This window comes from Drosophila takahashii, chromosome X (assembly GCF_030179915.1).
Source record: "Drosophila takahashii strain IR98-3 E-12201 chromosome X, DtakHiC1v2, whole genome shotgun sequence".
Lineage (NCBI taxonomy): Eukaryota > Metazoa > Arthropoda > Insecta > Diptera > Drosophilidae > Drosophila > Drosophila takahashii.
Genome location: NC_091683.1, coordinates 17,570,741 through 17,593,664, shown reverse-complemented (window position 1 = coordinate 17,593,664; position 22,924 = coordinate 17,570,741). Strand labels below are relative to the sequence as shown.

The following is a 22,924-nucleotide window of genomic DNA, read 5'->3' as shown; positions in this document are numbered from 1 at the left end:
TCGATAATCTCTAAACGCTCCAATAGAAAAATTAAAAAAAAAACATTGTTAGGCGGGAGCGGGGTTATCTCCGACCCAATGACTTATCACTGTAGCTTGGTAGTTGGTCCGTAGACTCGACTCAGTTCCGATCTCGGAACCAGAGGCAACCAACTTTTTCGTAAGACTACTTTTTGATTACAACGACATAGGAACTACAGCCAAACTTCACTTCTATTATGGGTCTTTTGTTCTGCGGCCAAACTGAGTTTTGTTTTCAATCCATGATCAAAACGATTAAATACCCTTTCATTTCTTAGCTTTTAATTGTACCCTTTAGGGGCATCACTTTTTGAACTTAAAACAATGCCAAACACACACGGGATTGTATAAATTTATGCTAAAGAATTCACGAATTCTTTGTTATGGTCAATTGTTCTTAAGCTTAAATGCACAAAATCGAGCTTTTAGTTTCTTACACTGATTAAAATAGGAACAATGGATTTGCGGGAAATCTGAAAACTAATGTGAAAAAACTTTTTTTCTTTATTTTTATTTATAATCTGTCAAGACAATCACCGAATTTTATTGTCAGAAAGTAATGAAATAAGTCTAATGGATTTAAAGTAATAGTTTTAGGAACAATGGTTGATGGAAGAGATGGATGAAAGGTGGATTTGATTTAGACTTCTTAGGCATTCGTTGTTTTTTAACAAGGTGATGCTTCTTCTTATACCATAGAATTCTAGTGTCTGTCGTGGATTTCCCCTCCAATAATGTATAGATGTTTGTTTTAATTTCAACATTAGAATGAAAATTCTATCATCTATTTCTGTATTCTGTTTCCCAAGACGAACTCCAAACATAAGACGACACTCTACATTCTAACATATGCTAACCAATAAGTCACTGCAGTTGGTAGTTGGTATCCTGCTGCGATTTAACCAATGTCCGAGATGCAGTATGCAGTTCAGCTGCAGAGATCATCAACCCAAAAGCCAAAGCCAAAACCAAAACCAAAACCGAATCCGAAACAGAAGCCAACGCCAACCGATCGCATCCACTTGGGGTGCCCAGCATACTGCAGAACATACTTACTTCTATATTTAGGCTACGACTTTTCCCATTTGGCCCTTCATAGATCTAGATCCATCTCCATCTTTTACCACGCCATACCATCTCATCTCATCGCATCCCGAAGAGAACCGAATCGAATCGAATCGCACCGAACACATTCACAGTTCGCAGTCGGGGGAAGTATGGGTGTAGTAGGTATAGTACAGTTCTAGAGTAGGAATCGAATCGGAGTAACTGCTTCCCTCTTCGGATTGTGTGGGGATCGTTGGAATCTGCTGCCTCCTCCTACCCCTCCCCCTCCTCCTCCTCATCCTCCTCTGCCGCCGTAGTCACCGTCTCTGCCCGATTCTATAAGTAGACACATGTATGTACATATTCGTGTATATTTATATACCCCGCTCGATGTGTTTGTAGCACACATGTGCACCCCAGAAGGCATCGCCATCGCCATCGCATCGCCATCGCCTCTCCGCCGCAATCTACCAGGTTAGAGCAGAGCCGTCCCGTTTCGTTCCGTTCCGTAATGTTCCTCGCCCGAGGAGCGATCGTCCGCCTAACGATCGTAGCGGTCTATATGTGTATGTATGAGCTCGGGCGCCTGTGCGTGTGTGTGTGCGACTGCCGTTAGTATCGGCAACGGGATCGCAAACAAAAAGTTCAGTTTCAGTTTCGTTGTTGTTTGGTTTGGTTAGTTTTAGTTGGTTAGTTGGAATCTCAGGACGGCGGACTACCGGACTACGGAGAGACGGTAAACGGTAAACGGTAGTCGCGTTGTCCGGCGAAAGCGAATCGAGCGTCATTCTCTCTCCTTTTTTTCTCTCAGTGCAAATGCAGGTCAGCGAAAGCTTCTCGTGCGTGAGTGCTAGAAAGGGAGAGACAGAGAGAGAGAGCGAAAGAGAGTCGTGAGTGGCGTGTGTGAGAGTGAGAGCGCGAGACAAGGAGGATCTGCAGAAAGAACAAGAAGAAGAGCACAGGGACGTGAAATGCAAACGCGAATGCACCCGTAAAAAAGAGCTTAGCTCTGGTGGAAAATAGTGAAAGGCACTAACCGTAAACTGTAAATGTTCGGACAGGCCGGATATTCGTGAGTGTGTTCGCAGGGCCATGTGCATCTGATTTCGTGATTTACTTTTTTTCTGTGTTTCATTTTTTTGTTTTTTTTTCTTTTTATTTTGCGTGTTTTTGTCGACGTTGCCGTAGCCGATGAGCCGCCGTCTGAGGCTAAAAGGTTAACTTCTAAATATTAATAGTCGTTGTCGGTTTGTTGTCAACAACAAAATGCGAGTAACGCCAAAAACAACAAAGAGCAAGTTCGAAAATCGCGTTCATTCGTTTATTCCGATTTTATTTTGTTGTTTCGTGCGCCCTTTTTGTTTCGTTGTGATCCGCTATTCTTAATTTTTTTTTTTTTTGACAGACAACCCACTATTTACCGTTAACTGTTGCAAGGGTTACATTGCGTTCACACAAGTTACATACATTTGAAATGCAAACGCCGCAAGAACGCAGCATCTGTGAAAAGAATAACAACAACGAACAGAGGAGCCGCAAGAGCAGGAGAATCCGCCATTAAAGCACTCGGAAGAATCTGAATCTGAATCTGAATCGAGCGCGCAGAAGAGAGAAGAAGAGAAGAAAGACAAGATCCCGATCGCAGCGTTGCGCCTCCTCAGCAGAATCGGGGCATCAAGAAGCTGCTGACACAACAAAATTCTCAAATGGTAAGCAGCTGGGAGATCAGCTTCCAGGCAGATAACGCTATGGATTAAAAAAAAAAACTCGGAAGTGCTGCAGATCCGATCGGAATGCCAAAGCCTTTGCATGGATTATCTGCAGCAGTGACAATTTGTGGATATCTGTGAAACAGCTCTTAGTCATCATCGATCTCTTCTCTGCTGAGGAATATGTATTTCGTAGAATGTAGCACGGTCATGAATGAGTTTTTACCAACAGCATGATACACAATCGGTTCTGGTATAAATCACAATAGCACTTCCATGCCCTGAAAAAGTCCGAAAGCCTCTTTAGTTCCACGAATATCGACAGATAATTAGAAATTCAGGTTCATGCTGTAAAATAAACATTATGTACACATTAATTTTAAATAAATATTTACTTGCTGAATTCAAAACTAATTGCGTTTTTAGTGTTGCTAGAGAAATATAAATTAAGTGTATAAGTTGATAAAGAAAACGATTTCAGTACTGTTTGTTCTAACTAGTTGTCAATAGCTGTACATTAATATATTCTGCAGTATAAGTATGCATTGTATATATTGGTCATTTACCGAAATACATTCGTTAGCAAAACTTTGTGTTTTTTAATAAAACTGTCATATGTAAATTTGGTGATTTCCTACTTTTCGATTTGCTTTCACATATCATTATCATCTGCATTTCAATAGTGGATTATTTTTAAGATTCCAGGGAAACTGAATTAGGTTATACAAATATTTACCATATTTTATTTTGTTCAAGAGCATTTCCTACGTTTGTGGAACGTCCTTATCTCCTAATATATTTAACATAGGATTGGTATGGTATCTCACATATTTCAGTTTATAAAGTAATCAAGCTGAAAGGTCTAGTCACAAATTTTGAAAATCCTGTTAGTTCCTATGATGTTCAATAGTAACATCATGTTTTTGACTATAAATATCTATAATTAATTTTTAAGGTAAAACGATTTTATCGGAATGTTACACGTTGAGAATTTTTCATGAACGGTGCACTTAAATTGAGAATTTTCTACTCAAAATAAAACCAAGTACTCACTTTAGGTACAAAATACTCACTTTCAGTACCAATTTTTTAAATAAAATGCCTTGGAATTCAGTCTTTTTAGAGATTTTTTTCTCAAAAAACGGGGACAAATAAGAGAGAAACAACATGGTGAATTAAAAAGGGCTTCTTTTTTCAAAATTTGTCCACAAAATCAGTATTTACTCAAATTGAGAATACAAATACTTAATTTGAGAACGTCAGTCTTCTTGAAAAATTTTCTCTGTGTATTAATATATAGTTTAGCACTCACCCACTCTCCTTTAACTGATCCCCGCAGGAGACGAAGAATCCCCCGCCGGTGACGAGCAGCTACCACCACCAGCGGGCGCCGCGCACCCCGGAGTCGTACTTTAATGTGCCCGAATCGGTGGCGCTGCTGAACATCGTCAAGTCGGAGCGCATCCAGAGCGCCTTCCAGTCGAACCGGAAGAACCATGCCAGCGTGTGGGAGATGGTCGCCGAGGTGCTCAACCGCTTCAGTGCCCGCAAGCGGACGGCCAAGCAGTGCTGCAATCGGTACGAGAACCTCAAGAAGATCTACACGCAGCTGAAGAAGAACCCGGAGCGCCACGTGCGCCGCAACTGGCCGTACATGTTCCTCTTCAAGGAGATCGAGGAGCAGCGCGGCGAGTGCTGGGGCTCCAACGGCAAGCGGCTGGCGCTGATCTCCAAGAACCACAACGAGCTCTCCTACTACCAGCGCCGGCGGCAGGCGGCCGAGCTGGGGGTGCTGCTCAACAAGGACAACCTGACGCCGCACCAGCACAGCCTGCTGCAGAGCCTCAGCCAGAGCCAGAGCCACTCGCACGCCCACTCCACGGACTCCTCGCAGAGCGGGAGCAAACTGGAGCGCTTCCTGCCCAATCACTTTGTGGAGGCCCAGCTCAACGAGGTGGCCTGCCCGGTCGGTGGCTCTGCGGCGGTGGCATCCGGCGGCGGCGGTGGCGGCGGCGTCTTCGACGAGAATCCCCTCCAGATGCATGTGGCGGCCGCCACAGCAGCCGCCGCCGCTGCCGCGGTGGCCGCCCACAAGCGGCACGAGCTCCAGATGGCCAGTGTCGCCGGCGGCGGCGGCGGCGGAGGAGGAGTGGGACAGATGGCCACCGAGGACGACGACGAGGATGAGCCACAGCGGCCAGCATTTAAAAACCACCTCCACGGCCTGGCACATGGCCACGCCCTCGGGCTGGGCCACAATCCCATGGACGATCCCGGCGAGGCGCCCGACTTCGAGAAGGACTGCAATGGAGCCCTCAACATGCACCACCAGAACAACAACCACCATGACAACAACATATCCATGAAGTGAGTAGATTTGAACACATTATCAAAGAAGCACTACTGTTTAAGGAAAAGGGAACAATAGGAATAAATATAAAAATAAAATATTAAAATCAAAGTTTGAAATCCATGAATTAACTAACATTTTACAAATTTTTAATTTTCATATTTAAAACTAAAGTGAATGTGAAAAAAGGTATGATAATCCCTATTTTGATCAATATTTCCCTTGTTTCGGCCAAAAAATTGTTTTTTTTTGGATATCCGGGTTTTTGGTTCGTGACAAAAATAGGAATTTTTTCTTTTGGTTTTTTTGCTGTAACTTGGCTAATAATTGTCCGACACCAAAAGTACTTACTGTTTTGAACAGATAACAAACTAATAAATAAATCCAAATTACTTTCCGGGTGATCTTGAAAAAATAAAAATTTCGTCAATTTTCAGTTTTTTTTAAGGGGGTACATCATGATTTTTTTCCGAAAAATGGCAAAAAAAATAAAATGTCCAGGTTTAAATGCCAATCGATAGGAAATTTAATAACGAGTTCAAAAAGGTATGACAATCCATATGTGGATCAATATTTCCATTGTTACGGTCAAAAAAATATCTTTTTTTTTTGTGAAAAATTTAGATCTGGGTTTTTGGTAAAAATTATTTTTTTTTATGGTCATGGCATCTGAGATTTTTGGCACTAACCTTTAACTTAACCTCCACTCTACCTCCCTCAGGTCGGAGCCACTTTCTGAGGGCGAGTTCAATCCGGATGACATCCAGCTGATGCAAACGAACTACAATGGGTGAGTGAAATCCCTTGTTTCTTGTCTCCAACTAAACTAAGTACAAACCAAACTGAATTCCAGGGCACAGAACTACTACTCACCGGGCCTGGACCCGAACATACTGCACCCGGACGTGATTGTGGACACGGACAACCTGTCCGACTGCTCCTCGTCCACCACGCTGAAGAAGAAGCGCAAGATGTCCACCTCCACCGATGGCGACAGCACCAACTACGAGCTGATCGAGTATCTGAAGCGGCGCGAGAAGCGCGACGAGGAGTTCCTCAAGCGGATGGATGCGCGCGAGGATCGGCTGATGAATCTGCTGGAGCGCACGGTGGTGGCCATTGAAACGCTGGCCGTGAGGCGGGCACTACCCTTTCCGGCGGTCCAGGAGAAGACGCCCACGGCAGCTGATCCCTTTTCACCGCCCCCAGAAGCGCCGCCAGCAGCGCAGGTCAATAACTCCGCGGAGCAGGGCAGTTCGGAACCGGAGGATCAGGGATCGGAGGCCATTGAGGTGCCCGATGACGGCGACAGCGGTGAGGATCCCCACTGCCAGGAAAAGGCGGAAAAGGCAGTCGTCTTGAAAGGTGAAGAGACGTAGAATACCACTACTTATTGTACTGAAGAAGTCGCTCGCTAGATCTACTTAAGACTACCTACCTATAATCCCTCCGGAAGAGGACACAGTGCCAAAGAAGAGCCACGTCTCGAACTTTTACTGAGATTGCCATTTTTACTTAGAGGACGAGAAGTGCTTAGCGGACGAGAGGAACTTAACTTAAAGCACCGCAATTCTAGTTGCAGCAATACTTTTAACTCTTTTAATTAGCTCTTAGTTAGGCGGAATCCCACCTGCGGATGCCGAATGAATCTGAATCTCAACACAGCAGGATTCGCACCGCTACGATAATCTAGTTGGAGCTGCAACGGGGCTCAAATGCATTTGTGCAGCAACTTAGGCACAATCATTTCATTTTTTTTTCTAATCTAGATGAATACGTGTACGATTAAAAGAAAAAAAAAAGCAAATGTGGTTTATTTTACAGAGGATTGAGCTTAGAACTACATGTGGGCATCCTTTAGTTAATATCCAGAGTTATCCCTATTTTAACTACCGTCGAATTAAACCTAAGGGATCAGTTTTTCGCCTTCTTATTCCGGTACTGCTTGATGTCCTTGCTGGGCAGGTTCTTCTTGGTCTTGGCGATCTTGTTGCTGATCAGCAGCTTCAGGCGGTTCCGCACTTGGTCGTAGTCGGCCTGGTCGACCTCCGGCTTGGCGGACTTGAAGAACTTGGCGCCCTCTGCAAGAGGAAAACAGGATGTTAGAAAAGAGTAAACGAAATCCCTGATTTCTACACTCACCTTTGAGCCGCGGATCGTTTTTGGGTATGAAGAAGGACTCCATTTTGATCTTGCTCTTCTTTTGGCTGGACTTCTTGGCCGGCTGGGCCTGGTTCTCCTTGCTGACCTCCAGATCCTGCTCCTCCTTTGGCGCCTTGGCCTCGTCCTCGCCCTCGCTGTCGGAGGAGTCGTAGGAGAAGGGATTGAGCGTGGCCAGGCCGAGCTTGCTGGCGGACGCCTTGCCCACCAGGATCTTCTCCTGGCCCAGCTTCTCCAGCTGGTCCTGCCGCTTGGCCACCTCCTCGTCCGGTGCGCTGCCGAACATGTCCAGCAGGCTGAAGCCCTCGCCGCGGCTGTTAAGCGAATCCTTCAGCGTGTCGGTGACCATGTAGAAGGCCGTTTTCGAGACGGGCGCCGGTTCAGAGCCCTCTGCACCCTTGGCTTTGGGCTTCGCCTTGCTCTTGGCCAGATCCTCCTCCTCCTCCTTGGGCTGCTTTTGGCGCACTAGCTTCTGGGAATCCTCCTTGGCCGGATCGAAGCGCAGCATCTTTTTGCTCTTCGCCTGCTTGCCGTCATTGTCGCTTATCTTGTGGCCCACAACCTGCTCGAGGATGTTCATCTGCCACTTGCGCTCACTCTCCTCTGGCTCTGGCTGATCCCCCGCTTCCTCCTCCTCCTCGTCCTCCTCCTCGTCCACGAAATTGGAAGTGATGCGAAAGCGGGGATCTATGCTCTGTTTGCTCTGCATCTCCACCAGGCGCTCGCCCTTCTTGCCCTTGTGCTGCGGCAGGACTATGTGCTCCGCCGCCTCCTCATCCTCATCCTCGTCGTCGCCTTCGAAGAGATCACGTTTTTGTTTCTTGGCGGGCTTGGCATCCTCCTCTTCCTCGGGGTCACTGAACTTGATCCGCTTCGCCTGGCCGCCGTCCACGGAGATCGCGGACAGCGCCTGCTGTATGGCGGTCTTCTTCTGCTGGTGCCCCTGCCGCATCTTGTTGAGCGACTCCTTGCGCTTCTGCTCCGCCTGGCTGACCTGGGCGTCCGCCTGGAGTTTAGCCGGCTTGCGGTGCTGTTCGATGATATGGAGCGGCTTCACGTCGTGCTCCTGCTGGATGACAATCTGTAAGAGAAAGAGCCGGATTATCCTAGATCTGAATCCCGGTCAAGTGGTCACCCTACCCTGCCGTTGTGCATGGAGTGGGCTGCCCGCTTCTTGGTGATCAGCAGCTCCGGGGCGATCTCATCGTCGCCGATCTCCTCGTCCTCGCCGAACACCCGCCGCTTGTTCTGGCCGCTCTGGGCCAGCAGCTGGGAGCTCGGTTGGGCCTGGAACTCGGACTCCTCGGGCTCGCCCTGCTCCCGCCGCTGCTGCTCCTCGCGCTCGCGCTTCAGTCGATCCAGGAAGGACTCCTTGGCCAGCGACACGCGCAGCTTGTCGCCGTGCAGCCTCTGCCAGTTGAGCTCGTTGACGCCTGTGGGAATAAGGTTACTTAGTGATCGGTTTTCCCCCTAATCCTGGCCAGCTTACAGTACTGGGCATCGTCCGTCTGCAGGGTCACAAAGGCAATCACCTTGGTGGCCCCATCCTGCTCCTTGCGCTTCAGATCCACATGCTCCACATGGCCGTAGTCCTGGAACAGGCTGCGCAGGTCCGCCTCCGAGGTCCTGGTGGGCAGATCCGCCAGGAAGAACCGAGTGCCGGCCATTTGTATGCTCTTGTATTTAACAAGAAAACAAAACAATATAGCACGTGTAGAAATTCGAATCGATAACTGTGCGCCTTATCGATAGCACGGCTAGCTATCGAGATTGAGGGTATTCCTGGCCTGGCTGGCATTTCGATAGCGCCATCGATAGTCTGACAACGCTCTACGTCACAACGTCGTATTATTTTGTTTTTTGTTTGTGCGAAAAGTTTGCAGCCAGCGACGGCAGCGGGTTAAGCGGGATGAGCGGCACCAGTGGAGCGGCTACGGATCAGGCGGAGATGGCGCCACCGTCGGCGGAGAAGTGGGGCTTTCCCTTGACCGAGCTCTACCGCCTGGCATTTACGTTCTACAAGAGTGAGTGCAGCGACCTCTGAATCGCCCCGAATGAACCGAAACTGAACTAATCCCCCTTCCGCGCAGGGAACTCCGGCAAGGCCATCCATCTGTCCTACGAGGACAACCTCAAGCTGATCGCCTTCAAGCAGCAGGCCGCCCTGGGCGCCTTCAACACGAGCCGAGCGCCGGCGCTGGGCGTTCTGGACGTGATTGGACGCGACCGCCAGCAGCACTGGCAGCTGCTGGGCGAGATCACCCGGGAGCAGGCGATGGAGGGCTTCGTCGACCTCCTGGACACCATGTGCAGCGCCTTTCGTCCGTACATCGAAGCAGTGCGACAGGATCGCGACGAAACGCTGCGCAAGGAGCTGCGCCACATGGAGCTGGAGAAGGAGGCGCGCCAGCGGCAGGAGAACGAACAGCAGGAGCTCCTCGAGGAGGGCTACAAGGAGGAGCTGCAGCGCCGCCAGCTGCAGGACGCCCTCAACAAGCAGACGTACCAGCAGTTTAAGGTAGCTACTCCATCGATTTTTACCCTCTGCACCTGTTGTTCTGTGGCTGCTCAATTATGCATGCTAATTGCCATTGAAAGGGGGTCGTGACCCAGTTCTAACCTCCACCTACACACTCCTTTAACAGCTGTATGCCGAGAAGCAGTTCCCCGGCAATCCCGAGCAGCAGGCCGTGCTCATCCACCAGCTGCAGCGGGAGCACTACCACCAGTACATGCAGCAGCTCCATCTGCAGAATCAGAACCAGAATCAGAACCAGAACGCCGAGGACAAGGGCCAGCCGGAGGACAATGCCCCTGGAAACAACAACAACAGCAGCAGCAGCAACACAGACCTGTCCAATGCCATGGAGGCTCTAAAGCTGGGCGAGATCGAAAAGGAGGCTGTGGAGGAGCAGGCCGAGCAGCAGCAGCAGCAGCAGCAGCTGGGCGAGGAGGAGTACGACGACTACGTGATGATCTGCCCGGCAAAGATCTGGACTCGTCCCGACATCGAACAGTTCAAGACGGAGGTGTCTGCCGGCGATGGCGACGGCGTGATTACCATTGGTCACGGCGACACGGTGACGGTGGGTTGCCCTTCGAGATTACTTCAAGGAAAGATCTTTACCCTTACCCTTTTACAGGTCCGCGTGCCCACCAACATGAATGGCAAGTGCATTTTCTGGGAGTTCGCCACCGACAGCTACGACATCGGCTTCGGTATCTACTTCGAGTGGGCCAAGCCGGTGACCAACGAGGTGACCGTCCATGTGAGCGACTCCGACGAGGACGAGGACTGCGTGGACGAGGACTATCTGTCCACCACCGAGGATTTGGAGTCGGGATCGCTGTCGCAGGAGCGCGGAGCGGTTAGCAATCCCACTGCTCCGCCCAAGGCGCCCATTTCCATCATAGTGCCCATCTACCGGCGGGAGTGCTACAACGAGGTCTACGTGGGATCCCACTCGTATCCCGGCGAGGGCGTCTACCTGCTGAAGTTCGACAACAGCTACAGCATCTGGCGCTCCAAGACACTCTACTATCGCGTCTACTACGAGCGCTAAACGAGGCCAAAATGTATTTAATATCCACTAAACTAGAAGAATCCTATCTCTGTACGACCGGCTAGTGTGCAAGTCCGGAATTATCTGTATGTGCGTGTGCGTGTGGCTTTTGGTTATGGTGTTACGTGTCCCGGAAACAACAATTATCCAGCCATCCTTGCGAATAAGCGGATGGATGAAACCTATTTTATTTATTATTTAGTTGTAACCCACAAAGACAAGTCCAAAATTCAATTTGAAAATAATAAACCAACAAGAAGACAACTGTAAATACACACTATTCACATTACTTAGCAAAGGTTCGAAACATGTATGTATTTATCCCCATTCTTTAATCGACTATTAAAGGCATGCAGCATTTATAAAGTTGTTCTGGTGAAAAAATAGATTTGTTACTGGAAGTATATATACAAAATGTACCAAAGGTTTTTCTTTTATTAAACATTTTGGGTTTCCCTTTTTTTTATATCAGAATTTTTTAAATAGTTCCACAATTTAACAATTATAAAAGTCAGGAATATCCGAATTTGTACACCTTTTAAAGGACATTTTCACCAATTAATTTTACAGGCAGGTATTTTTTAATTTATTTAAATTTTAATCAGATAATAATATTCATAAGCTTTTTATAAATAGAAAATTAAATCCCAGTGTAGAGAGGCCCTATAAGCGAACGGTCACACCATTTACTGGTCTTGCATCGATAGTATCAATAGTCGTACCGATACCGATAAACGATTATGCATGCACTCAGGTGTTTAGCCGGCAATTGGATTCAGATTCCAATTCCAAGAGCAAGTGCAGCCGGAGGAGCGACCAGGAGGCGGCTCAGTTATGTCCTGGGCATCGAGACCTCCTGCGACGACACGGGCATCGCCATCGTGGACACCGCCGGCCGGGTGAGGGCGAATGTGCTGGACTCGCAGCAGGAGTTCCACACCAGGTGAGCATGGAATGTCCAGAAAGGGAACCTAAAATAACCGGATGCCTTTCCAGATACGGAGGCATCATTCCGCCGCGGGCCCAGGACCTCCACCGCGCCCGCATCGAGTCCGCCTACCAGCGCTGCCTGGCGGAGGCGCAGCTGCAGCCGGAGGATCTAGCGGCCATTGCGGTCACGACGCGTCCCGGCCTGCCGCTGAGCCTGCTGGTCGGCCTGCGCTTCGCCCGCCACCTGGCCCGTCGCCTGCAGAAGCCCCTGCTGCCCGTCCACCACATGGAGGCGCATGCTCTGCAGGCGCGCATGGAGCACAAGGAGATCTGCTTTCCCTTCCTCTGCCTCCTGGCCAGCGGCGGCCACTGCCAGCTGGTTGTGGTCCATGGCCCGGGACGCCTCACTCTGCTTGGCCAGACCTTGGACGATGCGCCCGGCGAGGCGTTCGACAAGATCGGACGCCGCCTGCGCCTGCACATCCTGCCCGAGTACCGCCTGTGGAACGGCGGCCGAGCCATCGAGCACGCCGCCCGGTTGGCCAGCGATCCGCTGGCCTACGACTTCCCGCTGCCGCTCGCCCAGCAGCGCAACTGCAGCTTCAGCTTTGCGGGCATCAAGAACAACTCCTTTCGCGCTATCCGCAGGCGAGAGCTTTCCGAACGGACGCCTCCGGATGGGGTGATCAGTAATTACGGGGACTTTTGCGCCGGCCTGCTGCGCGCCGTCAGCCGGCATTTGATGCACCGCACCCAGCGGGCCATCGAGTACTGCCTCCTGCCGCAGCTGCGTCTCTTCGGCGACGCCCCGCCCACGCTGGTCATGTCCGGCGGGGTGGCCAACAACGATGCCATCTACGCGAATATCGCTCACCTGGCCGAGCAGTACGGATGCCGCAGCTACCGGCCGTCCAAGCGCTACTGCTCCGACAACGGGGTGATGATCGCCTGGCACGGAGTGGAGCAGCTGCTGCAAGACAAGCAGGGCAGCCTGCGCTTCGACTACGACAGCATCGACATCCAGGGCAGCGCGGGATTCGCCGAATGCCACGAGGAGGCTGTGCAAGCGGCGGCCATCAAGTGCAAGTGGATACAGCCACTGGGCTAAGTTCCTGTTCATAGTTTTAAGCATTTCTTGAGTAAATATTTGTTATTAAAGGGTGATCTCCCTTGAAATCGTTCAAATTATAAGCTAGTTTGTTTTGCCCTCTTGAGAAGATGGAATGCATATTTTATTGTCTGGTTTAAAACATGAAAAAAGGATTTTTATAAACGTAATTAACTTAAATGTTGCTTTAAACAATTATCCGAAATGGATATTCAATCAATTTCCTTGTTCATCCAGTCAATTGAAATAATTTCCCATATATTTGGGATAAATTGTTCAAATTATAAGCTAGTTTGTTTCGCCCTTTTGAGAAGATGGAATGCATATTTTATTGTCCGGTTTAAAACATGAAAGTAGTTAAAGAAGCATAAATTGTAAAGTAATTAACTTAAATGAATTTTCCATTAATTTCCCTGTTCATCCAGCCAATTGAAATAATTTCCCATATATTTGGGATATTAAATGATTTTATTTCAAGAATCCCAACTTATTGTTTCATTGTTTACTGCCTTGCTCCACACAGAAAATAATGGTTTCGTTTTGGATTTCGTTTTATTATAAGATATTATCTGAAATCAATAATGTTAAATCACTAAGGTCTAGAAAAAAAATGTAAAAATTGATAATGTATACATATAAAAATAGTAAAAAATGCATTAGTTCGTATTTTCTCTTCTTTGTTGTTTACGCTGAACTACAATACAAATTTTTCTTGCTGTTGCCGCTTGTTGGTTTTATTGTTATACTTTATGGATTTATATATATATATTTATATAGATTGTGGATTTCAGATGTGTGTTTGTGGATGCAACGCCTAGTTCGGTTCTTGTTTATCTTCTTCCTTTGTTTTAATTTACTTTTAATCATATTTCAATACTCATACTCTTATTTTTATTACATAATAAGCTTCACTTTCATATTTGCATGTCAGCGAATTCCTTCCTACCTCCGTTGTTTGAACATTGCGCCATCGTCAGTTGTCATAAATACTTTATATAATCTTCGCGACCTGGCATATTCTTCACGTTGCTCTCGGGACTATATGTGTGTATCCAATATCCGACTTGGATCTGGATCGATCGACTGATGCAAAACAAAAAATTGCATGGTTCTCTCGCTTTTTGTTTGTTCTGGATTGTTGTTTTGTTATCATAAATTTATATTTTCTTGCTTTTTGTTTCCTCCTTAATTCTTGTATATATTTATAAAGAAATATATATAAATAATTTGTTTTCGCTATATTGATATTGTGTTTTTTTTCTCCTCTCCTTGCTTAAAACATAAGAAAATTGCGCCAAGAACCGGAAATGAAATATAGCTTGTTTTTGATTTGATTGTTGGCTGAAGTTCTGAGGGGCGGAAGACTGTGCCCGAGTTAGGATATAGCAATATAGCAATATAGCAATAGAGAAATAGGTAAAGACAGAGGGAAAGTAGCTTGTGGAGAACTGGGACTTCAGAGTAACATGGAACATAAATCATAAAACAGCATACATCATGCGTATATGTATATATATATGGGTATATATTGAACGCTTCTCGACAAGACGAAAGGAGGAGGCGGAGGCGGAGGAGGCGGAGTCATTGCGATAGTAGAAAGCCAGAATGAAAGGGATACATCATCATGTGGGTTTGGGGGTGGGATTTGGAAGGAGGAGAATTATAAGAATTTGCACTTCCTCTTCTTTGTGGGCTCTGGCGGCTCCAAAGCGGCCAAGATGGCCTCGTCGAACACATTTTTCAGGCCCTTCTGCGTCAGGGCCGAGCACTCCACATACTTGACGGCCTTCAGCTCCTTGGCCAGCTTCTCGCCCTGCTCCATGGTGATGGGCTTCTGCTTGTTCTTGGCCAGCTTCTCCAGCGTGCTGGTCTCGTCGCGCAAGTCGATCTGTGTGCCCACCAGCAGGAAGGGTGTCTTTTGGCAATGGTGCGTGATCTCGGGCACCCACTATAGGGATAAACAGGAGGATTAGTAAGGTATAGTATATAAAATCCCTTAACCCACCTTCTCCTTGACGTTCTCAAACGAACTGGGACTGACCACCGAGAAGCAGACGAGGAAGACGTCCGTCTGCGGATAGGAAAGCGGACGCAGGCGATCGTAGTCCTCCTGGCCGGCCGTATCGAAGAGGCCCAGTGTGTAGGGCTCCCCGCCGATCATCACGGTCACCGCGTAGTTGTCGAAGACAGTGGGCACATATTCCGAGGGGAACTTGTTGGTTGTGTACGAGATGAGCAGGCAGGTCTTGCCCACGGCTCCGTCGCCGACGACCACGCACTTGATGGTTTGCATGTTGCTGCTGACTCCTGTGGATTGCGAATATTACTTTTAGTTAGGGTTACTTTCTGTATTAGTTGGTAAATAGTAAATAGTAAGGAGCAAGAAGAAGAGCAGGGTGCGGTGCCTCTTCTTCTTACTATCCTGGGCTCCTGCCAGAGTGACCGTTCGCCTTTGGCCAGCTTATCTATTATCTATTATCTACGAGGCAACACACATAGCTGGGCAGATGATGACTCAAGCCGAAGAAGAAAGAACGGAACGGCGCACACAGATAAGCCGGACGGGCATCAGAAAATTCTGATTGGACACACACAGACACACATGCGGCGAGTAGGGCGGTCGGTCGGTCTGCACTGGTGTGCGCTTACTGGCTCAAAATGCAGTTTCTACTGCACTATTACTATTATTTAGGCGAGTTTACTCAATCACGGGATTTGTCGCAACAGTCAGCTGCCACCGATGACTTGTTTTTCGGCGCAATTAGCGCTTAGAGCCCGATAATATTGGACATTTGCACAGGCTAAAAACTAATGAAATTTGGAACCAATTATTTATCACACTCGCACACTAGCGCACGGCCCCGCACACACACACACACAGGCCCGTCATCGACGTTTCGTTTCGTTTTCATTCAATTTTCACTGGTCAATTTTCAACTATAAGTTCGCTTTTCGGCCCTGTTCTTTGGCCCCGCGCGACCAGGCACATTTTCTACTTACAATTTATTGAAATTCTCAACCGCTGGCGAGTCTGTTCCGAGTTTTCCGCTTTTCTGGGCTGGGCTCGACTCGATTCGTATTCGTATTCGTATTCGTACGCAGTGCTGCCAGATGAAAATGTTGCTACTATTTCCCCAGCGAGTGACTAGCGCGGCGTTGCCACCCAGTCGCAGGGCTACCAACCGGCATGCAGAGCCTGGTATTTTTTGGTATTTAACCGAGGGATATTTGGCTATATAAATGTTATAACTGATTTGTTAGTTCTGAGGTTAAATCTATCCAAAAGGCTCTGCTGACTGATATACATATATAATACAAATTTGTTTAAAACCCAAAAGAGGGGCCTGCAAATGGTCACGGTATCAATGCAGTATTTTTTTAAAATCAAACTATAGGTATATATTACTTTAAAAATCTAGGAAATAATAAGAATTACTAAGCTCTCGTTAGTATTTCGAAAAGCTAAAATAGAATACCCGAAATATCGATACTATCGATAGCAGCGCCACAAGGGCGGCGAGACGAGGGGGCGAGAACAGAGAACAAAACAATAGCAATTCAATAGAACATAGAACTAATTCGCTGGAATGGCTGGATTTCTGAAGACACGGTGAGTCGGTACTTGCCATCTCCTGCCTTTCACTTACACCTACAATCATTCTGCACAGGAAGCGCAGCCGGGAGGACGACCTGCCGTGCGAATCGACGCCCCTGTCGAAGCGCATCAACAACCTGCACCTGAACTACGACGACGGGAACAGCAGCAGCAGCAGCAGCTGCAGCATTCCGCCGCTGCCAGGAGGAGGAGGAGGTGGCCCCGGTGGCCCAGAGGCAGCAGGAAACGGAGTGGCAGCCGGGGGATACGAGTACAATCCGGAGCTGGGAGCCGAGCAGAATCCCTTTTACTACGAGAAGAACAAGATGCTGTACGACCTGCACGTCGAGCGGATCAAGCGGAGCAGCCAGTAGCTCCTCCGGTAGCTCCCAGGAGTTCAAGTGCCAACCGAGTTCTCTGCCGCAACACAGCACTCTGTAGTCCTAGTTTAGCCTAGTTTGCGTCTCATCATCGTAAGGTGTCCAAGGAGCTGGAGAAGAAACGAAACGTAGCGAAACCGGATTTGTGTGATAAGCATTGTTTACTTGCTAAGCATTTGCATCGCCTCGGATGCGGCTATATAATACTAACAGAAATCGAGCCAAGACTCCCCCAAAAGCACGCACATTTCCCCCGCCCATACGCCCCTTAAACAAAAATCTGTAATTATAAACGTGTATTTATTCTAAGAATATTCTAAGAACCACCTGATTTTCATTTTCAATCATTTGGTGACCGAAAGCGGGGGAATACCTTGAAATATGATGGCTATATTGGGTTTGGTTTCGGATCGGGGTCTCTTTTTTATGAGTCGCTGGAGGAAGAACTAAGCTACAGGGACCTGAAAATGAGCAGAGATGGTCTCCTTTTCCAAAGACAGTTCGTTTACATACGTAGCAAAACATTTTGCTTACTTTTCTGTTTCCTAATTGGTCCGTATTTAATATAAAGTAATATAATAAATTTTTAAAAATATACTGTCTTTTATTTAGGAAATCATTTAAGTGACAAGAACAGAAGCTATACATTTAAATCGATTTTTCCTATAGGAGCTATAAGATATAAACGCCCGATAGGTGTACTTTTTATCCTGATTAAAATATTCTAATTGTTATGCTTCCTTAGGGCTGCAGCAGTGCTTCCTTAGTGGAGCTCCAGATCGGATTAGTAGTAGTTCCAGATCCTTTAAGTAGTTTTGCATAAAAAGTGCACCGTAATTTGCAGATATTTTAGTTATTGAGCTTCATATCCGGCTGGATGGCCTGCAAAGTGTCTGGTGAGGATTGAAATGGGTTAATTTCGGAGATTATCGTACCGTAGGTGGCCTAGATTGTGGAATGGTGGAACCTAGTCTTAAACTCGCTTGTTTTCCTGGATTTTATGTGTCCTGGATTTTCCCTGAGTCCAATTCACCTGGTTTGCCGAGATCCTCGAGCACATTGGCACGAAAATAGTTCATATAGTGCGCATCCATGACAAAATAAAGTAAATAGTTAAATCAGCTGCTTCTATTAATGTTTTTTTCAGAAAATCGCGCGTTGCTTTCAGCGATGACAATAAAAACTACCGTCCATTCCAAAGAAAAATACCACTAAATACCGTTTAAGTTTCAAGAAATACCATTTAAATACCATTAATTTTAGGTATATTTTAATAGCAAGGGCATTCCTTCGTTATTTCACCATCTGGCAACGCTGTAAATTAAAGGCGCAAATTGTCTTAAAAATTCCAAACCAAACTTAAGATGCCACCAAAAAGGGCCAAAAAAGCGGCGGTAAGTTGCGTACACTTGTATTTTTCAATCGTTTAAAGCTGCCCGAAACGTTTTCCAGGAGCCAGCCGCTCGGGAGGATGAAGCCGCAGAACTGGATCCCAACGAACCGGTGCTCCATGTGGAGCACTGTCGTTCCTGACGCGTCTTTCGTCGTCGGGCGAAGGATCTGCACTCTGCTCTGCGGGAACGCGGTCTCCGTCGCCTTCAGCTGCGACTGAATGCATCCGGAGCACCGCGGCGAGGCGCCTTCGAGTTGGCCTTGCAGCCGGGATTGGGATCTGGATTGGGGGAGCAGCAGAAGCAGCAGGAGCAGGTGCCACTTTGGTCGGGTCTAAAGCGAGGTCCACCACGTGCTCTCAAGTTTCCCACTGTGGAGGAGGTATACGATCGGATCCAGGCGATTCTGGGTGTCGATTTGCAGGGGAATAAAACGGAGTCCACAGAGAAACCATTGCCAAAAGATTTGCCCAACGAGGAGGTAGGTATAATATTAAATCCCTAAAGAAATTTAACTTATTCTAGTTTCTCGCAGGCCCAAAAAGACCAGGAATCCAAGGAACTACCTGAGCAAGAGCCAAAAAAACTAACCAAAGCCAAGAGACAGCCAAAAGCCCCGAAGAAGCCAACGAAATCCCCGGAAGAAATGGATAAAGAGCCACCACAAAGCAGTCAAAAACGCAAGCGAACCACCAGATCCTCCACAGAAGAAGCTTCCACATCTGCCAAACGCAGGAAATAGTTGTTACCGAGCCAATCCCCTCCAGCAATAGAGCTTTATGATTGATGATGGGCCAATCCTCGCGAGGAACCCATCATTAAGAACACCCCTTGCCTTTGCTGGATGGTTTTTTAAGGTTACGAGAAAAACACTTGTGCACGTTTGTTATTACAAAATATATTAAAACATCTTAGAAACCTATTTCCATTTTTTTTTGCCTTCTCTGTGGGTTTTTTTTGTCTGATTTTTGCCTCTCAATCGTTAAAATTTTGTGGACTTTGATTCTTCTTCCGAAAATGTACATAATTTTTGTGTGTTTTGATCTTGATTTATTTTTATACTCGCTTAGTTTTTGTTAAAATTTGTTTTCTTCGTTTTCAGCTCAGCTTAAGAATTATGATTCTAGAGAAAAAATTTTGGTTTTTCGAAATTGTTTCTTAGCTTGTTCTATATGCTAGAGATACCCTACCACTTGCCTAAATAGATTACAATCTGAATTGTCTCCTTTGTTTAACTAAAATTTTGGTTAAAAAAATTGAATATAATATGTGTGTGTGGGGTTTTTGGGGAAATTGTGAAGGATAGATATAAAGTAGCAGCAACAGAAACCGAGAGATTGCGATTAGGCGGAGAGCCAGGGGCCCCGAAATTGGGCTGGCCTTAAGTAGAGTCGCTAATATAATGCAGGTAAATATATATAATGCCTGTACACTCGTATAGAAAATGTACAATATAAGTTAAATAGACTGGCGAGCTGCTAAGTAAGTTTCCCTTCGAAAGCAGCTCGCCCGCCCATTTGGTAGTTCAAAAAACAACAATCAATTGGCTATGGGAACATAAAGTTAAGAGAGGCGAAACATTGGAATTGTATTGGCTACGGCCTGGTGCGCGTGTTGATCCTAATCCTGTTTCTGTTCCTGTTCCTGGTCCACAATGTGATTAGCTTCTTCTCATTCGCGGCTTAAGAACTAACTTTAAATTAGGTGCGAAAGGTAAATCGAAAACAGGGGGATATTGATTGAATTACACGGCGAATTGAATTAGTTTTCAGAGTTACAGATACTTCCGATAGTTGCGCAGATGGGCGTTGGCGTCCTCCACCACGCCCACCGCAGCGGCGGCGCTCTCGAAGGAAGGCGGCTCGATGACCAGGCCGGGACTACTGGGATCGCAGGCCACGCCGACGGCGCTGCTGGGTCCCTTGGTTCGTCGCCTTCCGCGGGTTCCCGCTCCCCGGGATCGCCGGCTGTTGGCTCCCGCAGCTCCTGCCGCTCCTCCTGCGCCGCCTGCTCCTGCTCCGCCTGCACCGCCTGCTCCGCCTGCACCGGAGATCCCGGCCAGAATGCCGCCGCCGCCGCCGCCGGCGACCGGACCGCCGCCATTGCTGCCCGGCACACTCTCGCCCAGCGACTCGATGGCCTCCAGCGAGGCGTCCAGCGCCGCGTCCGTCGTGGTGATGCGCGACCTGGCCGCTGCACTGCGTCTCCGCGAGCTGGAGCCTCCGCCGGCACTCCCGCCGGTGCCTCCTCCGCCGCCACCGCCGCCGGAATCCCCGCCTCGCTGCTTCCCGGGCCGCCGCTTGCGCCGCTTCTTGTTGCCGTAGCGCGGATCGTAGTCGTACTCATCGTCCGCCGGCGACTTGGGCTCCTCCAGCGAGTCCACGTCGTTCATGTCCATGTCATCGTAGAACCACTCCTTGGGCAGCTGCTCCTCCTTGGCGGCCAGCTGCTGCTGCTGCTGCTGCTGCTGATGATGCTGCTGCTGCTGGCTGTCCTTGCTGTCGGAGGTATCGCCGCCGGCGGCACCCAGCGAGCTGGACTCCTCCAGGCTGAAGGCCCCGTTGAAATCGTGGGCCGTGTCGCTGTGCAGGGAGCCCAGAACCGACGGAACCGCCGCTCCGCCGCCGGTGAGCATGTTGAGCGTCAGGGAGGAGCTGCTCGCCAGGCTCTGGCTGCCCGGCAGCTGCAGCGGCAGGGGCAGCGACATGGGCACACCCACGCCCAGACCCACGCCGCTGGTCAGGCTGTGGCTCAGGCCCATGTTCACGCCGCTGGCCACCAGCGCCTCGTGCTCCTTGCGCAGCGCCTGGAAGGGACGCTCCGGGAAGCGGCTGAAAGGGTATACAGGTGGTTAATTGAGTGGGTTTAACATGTTATAGAGGGAATTATACTGCAAATATTGGGTTACTTCCTTATATACTAAGTTATAGCTACACAAAATGATATACAATTAATAGAACTAGTATTTACAACCTAAAACCCCTCAAAAAGTAACTTTTTGGAGCTCTTGGAGCCGCGGAATACTCTTGGAACTGTAGATTTCTTTATGTACACTAGGTTCTAACTACACAAAATGATAATCAATTAATAGAACTAGAATCTAGAACCTGAAAAGGATCATCATGAAGCTCTTGTAGCCTCAAAATACTTGTTGAACTCTGGATTTCTTTATATATAATAGGTTCTATTTACACAAAATGAAATCTTGATAATAGAACTATAATATAGAACCCAAAAAGGGTCATTATGAAGCCTTTGGAGCCTCGTAATACTCGTGGAACTCTAGAATCCAGGTTCTAACTACACAAAATAAAATCTAGTTAATAAAACTAGAATCTAGAACCTAGAAAGAATCATCATGAAGCTCTTAGAGCCTCGGAATATTCGTGGAATTGTAGATTTCTACATGTATACTAGATTCTATCTACACAAAATGATATACAATTAATAGAACTAGAATCTAGAACCTGGAAAGGAACTTTATAGAGCTCTTGGAACCTCGGTATACCCGTGGAACTGTAGATTTCTTCATGTATACTATATTCTAACTATACAAAATTATATCTAGTTAATAGAACTAAAATCTAGAAACTAAAACCCCTCAAAAACTGACTTTTTGGAGACCTTGGAGCCTCGGAAAAACTCGTGGAACTCTAGATTTCTTCATGTATACTAGGTTCTAACTACACAAAATGATATCCAATTAAAAGAACTACAATCTAGAACCTTGAATGGACATTTCTGAAGCCCTTGGAGCCTCGGAACTGTAGATTTCTACATGTATACTAGGTTCTAACTACAGAAAATACAATCCAGTTAATAAAACTTGTATCTAGAAGGTAGAAAAGATCATCATGAACATCTTAGAGCCTCGGAATGCCCGTGTAACTCTACATTTCTTCATCCCCTGGCTCAATCCTCACCTGTACATCTTGCTCAAGTACTGGCGGCGGCTCTTCCGCCACCGGGCCGCCGGGTAGGTGTAGATCTGGCCCTGCCGGAAGCCCGGCATCCGCTGGCGCTTGTCGAGGAACAGCTGCGAGTGGTTCTGGGCGACGCCCGTCTGCGGGTCGAGGAAGGGCAGCCGCAGGCGCCGCTCGATGCAGAGGCGCGTGTTGAAGTTGGCGCTGTACTCGATCGTCTCCCGGTAGCTGACGTCCTTCAGGAAGCTCTCGATCTTGGCCAGGTTCGGCATGGAGACGATCTGGATGTTGACCGCGCCGCCGGATGACATGGCTGCGCCGACTGCGGTTCCTTGCTCCAGATCCTAGTCCCTAGTTCCAGTTGGCTCTCACAATCGCCCGCTAATCCATCCCAGAATCTTGGCTATTTCCGCTGGCCCCGAGTTTCGGTTTCTTATCGCGAAGTTTCTCCCAGTGTGTTCTGTTCCGTTTCTTATCGCTTTTCGCCTGCCTGTTTTTTTTTTCCTCTTTTTCGGTTTCCTCTTCGTCGTCTCCTTCCACTCCGCGCGCACTCACACGCTCGCAAAGCTCTCTATCGATGTGACCCGCGCCAGGGGGCGTGGCGGCGTGGGCGCTGTGGGCGTGGCGAGGGCGGTACGGTCAGTGGGCGATCTGCGGCCGGGTTTTTCTATTGTTTAATTGATCAGAAACGTTAACGTCGATTTTTACTGCTCCGCAATGTGACCGCATTCCGGATTGCACTATCGA

General features: G+C 47.9%; 8 protein-coding genes across 12 annotated transcripts; 5 read left to right on the top strand and 3 right to left on the bottom strand.

The window, feature by feature from the left end:
* The first annotated feature begins 1,680 nt into the window (after positions 1-1,680).
* meso18E lies at positions 1,681-6,913 on the top strand. 5 transcript variants are annotated; one of them, XM_070219334.1, is made up of 6 exons: positions 1,681-1,804; positions 2,257-2,284; positions 2,474-2,777; positions 4,117-5,144; positions 5,849-5,917; positions 5,981-6,913. In XM_070219334.1, the coding sequence occupies exons 3-6, from the start codon at positions 2,775-2,777 to the stop codon at positions 6,504-6,506; spliced, it is 1,626 nt and encodes a 541-aa protein (XP_070075435.1). In that variant the 5' UTR covers positions 1,681-1,804; positions 2,257-2,284; positions 2,474-2,774; the 3' UTR covers positions 6,507-6,913. The 5 variants fall into 5 exon arrangements, with proteins under 5 accessions (XP_070075435.1, XP_070075434.1, XP_070075433.1 ...); XM_070219333.1 differs by having other exon boundaries at positions 1,681-1,811; XM_070219332.1 differs by lacking the exon at positions 2,257-2,284.
* Positions 6,913-9,031, bottom strand: LOC108070194 (probable RNA-binding protein CG14230). The gene is made up of 4 exons (XM_017160569.3): positions 8,777-9,031; positions 8,428-8,720; positions 7,270-8,368; positions 6,913-7,208 (listed from the first exon to the last, which is right to left on the bottom strand). The coding sequence occupies exons 1-4, from the start codon at positions 8,952-8,954 to the stop codon at positions 7,042-7,044; spliced, it is 1,737 nt and encodes a 578-aa protein (XP_017016058.2). The 5' UTR covers positions 8,955-9,031; the 3' UTR covers positions 6,913-7,041.
* Positions 9,032-9,092: 61 nt separating this feature from the next.
* Positions 9,093-11,121, top strand: LOC108070201 (Golgi resident protein GCP60). The gene is made up of 4 exons (XM_017160583.3): positions 9,093-9,311; positions 9,378-9,805; positions 9,933-10,373; positions 10,431-11,121. Exons 1-4 carry the CDS (start codon positions 9,197-9,199, stop codon positions 10,848-10,850), a joined length of 1,404 nt encoding a protein of 467 aa, XP_017016072.3. The 5' UTR covers positions 9,093-9,196; the 3' UTR covers positions 10,851-11,121.
* A 456-nt stretch (positions 11,122-11,577) lies between these two features.
* Positions 11,578-13,544, top strand: Tcs4 (Threonyl-carbamoyl synthesis 4). Its single transcript, XM_017160585.3, has 2 exons — positions 11,578-11,793; positions 11,847-13,544. Exons 1-2 carry the CDS (start codon positions 11,591-11,593, stop codon positions 12,886-12,888), a joined length of 1,245 nt encoding a protein of 414 aa, XP_017016074.2. The 5' UTR covers positions 11,578-11,590; the 3' UTR covers positions 12,889-13,544.
* On the bottom strand, positions 13,422-16,041 carry Cdc42 (Cell division cycle 42). The gene is made up of 3 exons (XM_017160586.3): positions 15,889-16,041; positions 14,894-15,195; positions 13,422-14,836 (listed from the first exon to the last, which is right to left on the bottom strand). Exons 2-3 carry the CDS (start codon positions 15,179-15,181, stop codon positions 14,549-14,551), a joined length of 576 nt encoding a protein of 191 aa, XP_017016075.1. The 5' UTR covers positions 15,182-15,195; positions 15,889-16,041; the 3' UTR covers positions 13,422-14,548.
* Positions 16,042-16,156: 115 nt separating this feature from the next.
* LOC108070179 (uncharacterized) lies at positions 16,157-17,206 on the top strand. The gene is made up of 3 exons (XM_017160543.3): positions 16,157-16,283; positions 16,339-16,498; positions 16,557-17,206. Exons 2-3 carry the CDS (start codon positions 16,476-16,478, stop codon positions 16,855-16,857), a joined length of 324 nt encoding a protein of 107 aa, XP_017016032.2. The 5' UTR covers positions 16,157-16,283; positions 16,339-16,475; the 3' UTR covers positions 16,858-17,206.
* A 928-nt stretch (positions 17,207-18,134) lies between these two features.
* On the top strand, positions 18,135-19,176 carry BthD (BthD selenoprotein). Its single transcript, XM_017160599.3, has 3 exons — positions 18,135-18,257; positions 18,316-18,735; positions 18,790-19,176. Exons 1-3 carry the CDS (start codon positions 18,228-18,230, stop codon positions 18,994-18,996), a joined length of 657 nt encoding a protein of 218 aa, XP_017016088.2. The 5' UTR covers positions 18,135-18,227; the 3' UTR covers positions 18,997-19,176.
* On the bottom strand, positions 19,137-22,920 carry tth (toothrin). Its single transcript, XM_017160598.3, has 2 exons — positions 22,178-22,920; positions 19,137-21,085 (listed from the first exon to the last, which is right to left on the bottom strand). The coding sequence occupies exons 1-2, from the start codon at positions 22,486-22,488 to the stop codon at positions 20,029-20,031; spliced, it is 1,368 nt and encodes a 455-aa protein (XP_017016087.2). The 5' UTR covers positions 22,489-22,920; the 3' UTR covers positions 19,137-20,028.
* Between the last annotated feature and the right edge of the window lie 4 nt (positions 22,921-22,924).

Bases quoted from the DNA above. Each gene is read 5' to 3' on its own strand.
- meso18E (XM_070219332.1), top strand. The intron at 5,145-5,848 runs GTGAGTAGATTT...TACCTCCCTCAG, and splicing joins GACAACAACATATCCATGAA to GTCGGAGCCACTTTCTGAGG. The intron at 5,918-5,980 runs GTGAGTGAAATC...ACTGAATTCCAG, and splicing joins ATGCAAACGAACTACAATGG to GGCACAGAACTACTACTCAC.
- LOC108070194 (XM_017160569.3), bottom strand. From the start codon at position 8,954: ATGGCCGGCACTCGGTTCTTCCTGGCGGATCTGCCCACCAGGACCTCG. The intron at 8,369-8,427 runs GTAGGGTGACCA...TTTCTCTTACAG, and splicing joins ACTCCATGCACAACGGCAGG to ATTGTCATCCAGCAGGAGCA. The intron at 7,209-7,269 runs GTGAGTGTAGAA...TTCCTCTTGCAG, and splicing joins AAACGATCCGCGGCTCAAAG to AGGGCGCCAAGTTCTTCAAG.
- LOC108070201 (XM_017160583.3), top strand. From the start codon at position 9,197: ATGAGCGGCACCAGTGGAGCGGCTACGGATCAGGCGGAGATGGCGCCA. The intron at 9,312-9,377 runs GTGAGTGCAGCG...CCTTCCGCGCAG, and splicing joins GGCATTTACGTTCTACAAGA to GGAACTCCGGCAAGGCCATC. The intron at 10,374-10,430 runs GTGGGTTGCCCT...ACCCTTTTACAG, and splicing joins GTCACGGCGACACGGTGACG to GTCCGCGTGCCCACCAACAT.
- Tcs4 (XM_017160585.3), top strand. From the start codon at position 11,591: ATGCATGCACTCAGGTGTTTAGCCGGCAATTGGATTCAGATTCCAATT. The intron at 11,794-11,846 runs GTGAGCATGGAA...ATGCCTTTCCAG, and splicing joins CAGCAGGAGTTCCACACCAG to ATACGGAGGCATCATTCCGC.
- Cdc42 (XM_017160586.3), bottom strand. From the start codon at position 15,181: ATGCAAACCATCAAGTGCGTGGTCGTCGGCGACGGAGCCGTGGGCAAG. The intron at 14,837-14,893 runs GTGGGTTAAGGG...TTATCCCTATAG, and splicing joins TTGAGAACGTCAAGGAGAAG to TGGGTGCCCGAGATCACGCA.
- LOC108070179 (XM_017160543.3), top strand. From the start codon at position 16,476: ATGGCTGGATTTCTGAAGACACG. The intron at 16,499-16,556 runs GTGAGTCGGTAC...CATTCTGCACAG, and splicing joins GCTGGATTTCTGAAGACACG to GAAGCGCAGCCGGGAGGACG.
- tth (XM_017160598.3), bottom strand. From the start codon at position 22,488: ATGTCATCCGGCGGCGCGGTCAACATCCAGATCGTCTCCATGCCGAAC. The intron at 21,086-22,177 runs GTGAGGATTGAG...ATACCCTTTCAG, and splicing joins TACTTGAGCAAGATGTACAG to CCGCTTCCCGGAGCGTCCCT.